General features: G+C 44.2%; 1 protein-coding gene across 2 annotated transcripts in view; it reads left to right on the top strand.

Moving 5' to 3' along the window:
• Positions 1–227: 227 nt before the first annotated feature.
• The window catches only part of LOC139418786 (protein FAM193A-like), a 28,553-nt gene continuing 22,780 nt past the window's right edge, over positions 228–6,000 (top strand). For both annotated transcript variants that reach the window (XM_071168485.1, XM_071168484.1), the window contains exons 1-4: positions 228–617; positions 2,713–2,787; positions 3,170–3,424; positions 5,022–5,206. In XM_071168485.1, coding sequence (XP_071024586.1) covers positions 390–617; positions 2,713–2,787; positions 3,170–3,424; positions 5,022–5,206 — 743 coding nt within the window. In that variant the 5' untranslated portion in view covers positions 228–389. The remainder of the gene's footprint in view (positions 618–2,712; positions 2,788–3,169; positions 3,425–5,021; positions 5,207–6,000) is intronic.

Here is a 6,000-nt window from a genome sequence, read left to right as displayed (position 1 = left end):
CACTTGCATTGATGAACAGGAATGGTTATGAATGAGATCATGAATGGTCACTTCTGGTGTTCTTCACAATTTTGGGGATAGAGTCAGAAAACCAGTTTGTCATCATCCATCTCACCCATGACCTCACCAGCACTAATGAGAAAAACATCATTTCCCATGAATCCTCAAAGAGAGAAGGACGTACTGTTGCAGCGCAAGCTCGAGCAGCCAATTCCTGTCCAGTGGCCATATTGAAATCTGAAGTCTAAGTACTCTGAAGGTACTGGGTGGTTGTCTAACTGGAAGTCTTTAAAATATCGTCTATTTATACCAGAGGGATTTGAGCCAGACATTCCACCTGAGACTCTGCCTGTACTGGACGGCAAGTTGTCTCTGACTTTTGTGGGATAATGAGTCCAACCGATGCTAAACGAGGTGCTAAACGCAGGAAGAACAAGCGGGGCGGTGGCAGCAGTAGCTGCAGTAGTACTGTCTGCAGTACCAGTGGCAAGGCCGGGGTTTCAGCCACGGACCTGAGTCTTCAAGCCACGGCAACACCCGTGTCTACCATGGGCTTTCTGACATCAGGGAGCTCTGGAAATGGGAACATGGGCTCTATAACAGGCCTGAACGGAGAGGTGAATATACAGTTGACGTGTTGAACACTAACGTCAGAGATTTTGATTACACATAATCGACAGACATTTGAGGCCTGACATTCTTCAGTAGCTAGCCCAGCTACCGAGGAAGCTAGTTAGTTAACGTTAGTTAGCTAACGTTAGCTAACTCGGGAAATGGGAACCTGACGTCGACAACAGCCAACAAGTTAGTTTAGCTGACTAACTACGTTAGTAACCTTTCTATATACGGTAACGCGTTAGTTATAACGTTAGCTACTTGCTCAATTTGAAAATAAACTAGACCGGCTGACGTTTCTAGCTATCTTGTTCTAGCTAACGTTACTCGACAACCACAATGTTGACAGACCGAAAATAGCCGATTTTGCTTACACGACAGTCGTTATCTTATTATCTAACTGTTCGCGACGTTGTGGGAGTGGATGTTTGTTACTTGCTAAATGGATACTAACGTTAGTTTACACGCTAACGTTAACTATGACCAAACTGACCATCGCCACTGCACTGTGTCCTTAAACTGAAGTGTCTCTTGTTCCTGACTAGCAGCTAGGTACAGTATGTAGCTTGTTAACAATGCGCAACAATTTGGACAGCCAGTTGGCCTTTAATTTCTTATCTAATGTTTTCATATTCACAATTTTAGCAGGAGTAGTAGCTCACCAGATTAACGTTACTGTACTGTTTACAAACATGAAGTCTCAGTCGAGTCTGTCAGTGTCATCGGATTAGCCTGCTAAGTAACAGTAGGCCTATAGTTTGTTTACTCATACCAATTATTTAATAGGAAGGTCATTACTAGTTAGGTCGTCCACGGTGTTTACAGACACAATAATAATGTGTAAGACAGACAACTGCAAGACTACTGTCACACAGCCAAGTGAGCCAAATTACTTCCACAACCACGATCCTGCAATATACCAATGGTATAGCAAACATTGCAACATTACATACTTGGCTGTCAAATGGTATATTGAGTGTCTTGCTTTACTCATGGTTTCTTGTCTCGTCTCCGTATATTGCAGCTATGCCTTGTCAGTCTTCTCTATATCACAACAGTAGCCAGGGAAACAACATCCACTAATCACCAAAGACTAGGCCTATCATGTGTACGTCACATTGGCCGCGACTAGGTTTATCATCTTTAGGGCTGAAGGACTTCCTCATATGATGAGCCAATTGTCCCAAAAAAGTCCATAATGCAGACTTGTTAATACTTAGTCACTGTCTAAGCAAATCCAAGGAAAGTCTGATTTGAGCTAAATACAACGCATTGTATTGCACTCACTCAGTTTCATTAGCCTAGCTAGCCTATATGCCAGACAGTTTCCCCATCATTTGGGATGTAGACAAAGGTTGCAGAAAATAAATCAGGAGAAGAACGCATATTGTGAATACTGATTGTGGCAAATTTTTACTTTGTGAACCCTTGATCGCGATTCTTATAAATTGCTATGATCCATCTATAGAACGGATGTAAGCCCCAGAATATAGGCCTACCAACATCAGAGTTGTGACAGTGGTCTTAATGTTTGTTTCTTTGAAAGCTCAAGATGAGCTTAACTTATTGCCTAGGACAGGCTACTTATTGTGGAAGGAATTTGCCTAGATCAGCATTTACACTAGTCAGGGCTATTATTTCCATCTAAGAAGTAATATAATATTCTCATAACCTTTTGTTTAACTAATCAGTGTGTTTTGATTCATTCTTCAGATGTTTACAAAATCTTTGCAAAGTGCATACAAATCGAGACTACACTCTGCTTATGTAAAGATTGTCTGTTGAAGACAGAAACAGCAGGTGAACTTGCTGGCCCCGTCAATATACTGCTGCGCCGAGCATTAATATGAAAAGTAATATCTGCATATGTTCTTTGCAATATCGGCCAGGACATATCATCAACTGCTTTGTGTTTTATTTGATGTTCAAATAACATAATTCGGAGACAAACCTTAATTGTGTGTGGCCAAGTAGCCCCCAGCCAGGTCAAGTGCTAACATGCTTCAGATAGCCTTGTAATAGACGCTTGGCATCGGTGCTAATGAGAGGGGTGACTCCGGAGGTGTTGGTTTATGTCGGGCCCTTTGTGTCCTCCAGGTCTCTATGAACGGTAACGTTACACCACAGTTTTCGGAGGGGCCGGTGAATTCCGACTTCTCTGGAGTCCTTCAGGTAATGCATCACTCACTGTCTCTGCAGCTACTCCTGTTAGCCCTACGGTAACATAGATCAGCATCAGCTTATCTGTTGTGAGTATCACTGGGTGGACTGAAAAGCCCCAGGTGGCATTCAGTAGGCACAAAATGTATGAAAAAGTTTTGAAATGGGAAAGGCCCATCCTAAACGTTATGACCAATAATAACTTTACAAATCAGTTTCCAATTCTACATTTTTTTCCACCTGTTTGTGCTTACTGCCCGTGACCCTGTCTTAACTTTAGAACCTGCCTGGGTAGGCTACATATTGGAGCACTAGTTAGTAGCTTAGCTACTGGTTACTGCCACTACAGTAGTGCTACACACACTCTGACATCCACTCCGTCTCCAACCACCAGACCCCATTCACATTTGGCCTGAGCCAGAGGGCCCCATATTCCACCACCGGCGACCGCTGCCTCCTGTGCCGGAGTGAGCGCAAGCCAGACAGCACCCTCCATACTGACGCGATGCTCCCCGGGGCGGGACCGAACGGTATGGCACAGCCCCCCAAGTCCCCCAGCGCTCTGCAGCTGCCCCTGTGGGTGTGCCCCGACTGCCGGCGCACGGTGGAGAAGGAGGACCGCCACGCCTCCCTGGAGCAGTCGCTGGTGGTGAGTCACCACAGGCTGGTGGAGGGGTGTGGGTGGGTGGAGGGAGGGAGGGAGAAGTATGGTGGTGAAAAGGTGATGCTGGACCAATGAACTGAATGACAATGGCTGTTTAAGTGGATGTTTGTGTACATTTAGTGGATAGCCAAGCCCTAGATAGATGCAGGCAGGCATTGGTGGATTATATCAAGTAACAGAAACATTTAGTCTAGGCCTTTCAACGTGTGTTGCATTATGAGGATAAACATTTTCTGACTTGCACCTCCAGGTTGACTACATGAACTTCACAAAACCATGTGATCAAAGGTCATGCAGTTTTTTTATGAAGTCGCCTTCAAGTCGCTGTAGTTGCTTCTCACCAACTGCACCATGCATTCATCACCTGCGTTGTGGGAGGCACTATTTGTCAACCAATCATTAGGGTGTTTTTGGTTGAACCACGCGAATGTGACCAAAGATGTGACTGAAACAGGAACCAACTTTACTGCGATTCTAAAGAAACAGGAGATCCAAACGAAAGTGATATGAGACCTCTGTAATCAATACATTTTACACAAGTTATGTTTTCAGTTTGTGAGTGTGATATGAGGGTATAGACATTTTTATTTAGACATTTTATAAAGAACATTTTTATGAACAATAGCAGCTATGTTGACACTTCCATGTTGATCTGAGCCTTGCCAACTTTCTTCTACAGTCGGCTTTGTTAGCGTTACTGCTCGAACACATCCATAGAGTCGGCGCAAAAGAGAGAGATGGCGACAGGTATACTAAAAGTAGATTACAACAAGGAATAAAGAGGTTGAGGGCTTGTGACTGCCCACTGACTGACCTACAAATGACCTTGTGTCATAAATAACTCCTCATTATTTGTAGATTAGTCAGTCACCATTTATCACAATGCATCACCGATTTGATGCTCTTGAACACGGCCAAAGAGAGACAGACCGACCCATACCACACAGAGGCGTACCACACACAGAGAAAGCGGAGGAAACAGGCAAGCTACAGGTGGACTGTAACAAGGAGCAGAAACACCTGAGTCCTGACCAAACACACACATTGTAAAACATTAGTTTCCCTCTGTCCGATGACTCAGCATTATAGAGGCTTTGGCTCCTCCTTTGCCATCAGCGGGAGATAATAACCTCAGACAGAAAGCCACACCAGTGTTTAGACGTCTCTCTTGCTGATGACATGTTAGTGGCTGTTCCGCATACACTGCCTTGCCTCACTCCTAAGAGCCACTCTGTGTTGGTGACGTCTAGCAGCTAATTGCTAGGCTAATTGAATTTGAAAGTTGGGAAGAGCCTGACAATTCCTGGAGTGTCCCTCTGGCCTGGAATGCGCTTGTTTTTCCTTTCCCTTTTTCTACTATTTTGCTTGATTACGTTCTCTAATTTCTCTCCTGTTCTGGAATTTTGTCTCTAGTCTAGTATAATGAGCATCGATCTCTGTGCACTTTGCTGCAATTAAATACTTCAGAGTACAGACCTAAGGCAACAGTTGGTAACGTTAAGTCACCTTTATGGTCGCTCTTGGTTGCATTATCATTGCTTTTTTGCATGTTCTGATGCCCTGTAATTTCTTATTCCCCCAGAGCCAAGACTTCCTGTTGCACATGCCTGTGGGTAACGGAGGCTTGGGCCAGGAGCTGCCCGCTGCAGGGGGCAGACTGACCAATGGTGGCACACCCCCAACCCTCCCCACTCTCCCCGTCCCAGACCTCACCACCCCTATGACCGCTGACACCGTGTGCAGTTGTGAGGCCTGCAACGAGAGACGGTGAGCTGGATGGGCGCATTTGTGGTGGTCACTAAACGACCACGCTAGAAAGGACGAAAGTGTCTATCGTTTGACATATTGAGCTAGCCAAGTATATCAACTATGTGTTCAGGAAGTTTCTAGAAGCCGCCACTTGTGCTACCATCCTTTTTAGCATTGTCAGATAATAACTAATCACATCCACCAGCCAGCTCTATCTTTCTCTCTAACAGTCTGGTTTCACAGCGCCTCAGAACGGGACTTGACTGTAAATTGATGGACTTAACAACCGCTGGTTTTATTGGCTGATCTCTGTCCATCAGCATCTTGTTTCTTTTTCTTTCAAATACTTTAACTGCACTAGATTGAGCTTGCCTGAGGATATGGAACCAATGGGATAGTCTCAAAAGTGCAAACACCGCCCATCTAGCACTCCAGGCAGGCTCAATGAAATGCTCAACATTTCAATGAATGCAAATACTATTTTAAAGTCGCACAATGCAGAAATCGCTCCGCCATTTCCTGTTTGCTAAAACTCGAATAGTTCACCTAATTTCAGTTTATGCGACAAAATAAGCTAGTATAGTGTAGAGAATCATTGTACCATCTAAACCACTGTGAAATATATCTTCCATAATCAAAACATGTTGTTTTAGCTGTTTGAAGCTGGTGTACAAAACCGAAAGTCAATGAATGGTAGATCTATAACTCAGATTTCTATGTGAATTTGGTTGGGGTGCCCAAAAAGTTACACTTTTCCACTTTAACCAATGACTGATATCCAGTCCCTCCAAGATCTGTGAAGTATTTTTATC

This window comes from Oncorhynchus clarkii, chromosome 10 (genome assembly GCF_045791955.1).
Source record: "Oncorhynchus clarkii lewisi isolate Uvic-CL-2024 chromosome 10, UVic_Ocla_1.0, whole genome shotgun sequence".
NCBI classification, from domain to species: domain Eukaryota; kingdom Metazoa; phylum Chordata; class Actinopteri; order Salmoniformes; family Salmonidae; genus Oncorhynchus; species Oncorhynchus clarkii.
Note: the sequence above shows the minus strand (reverse complement) of the source record. Positions and strands in the feature narration are given on the sequence as shown.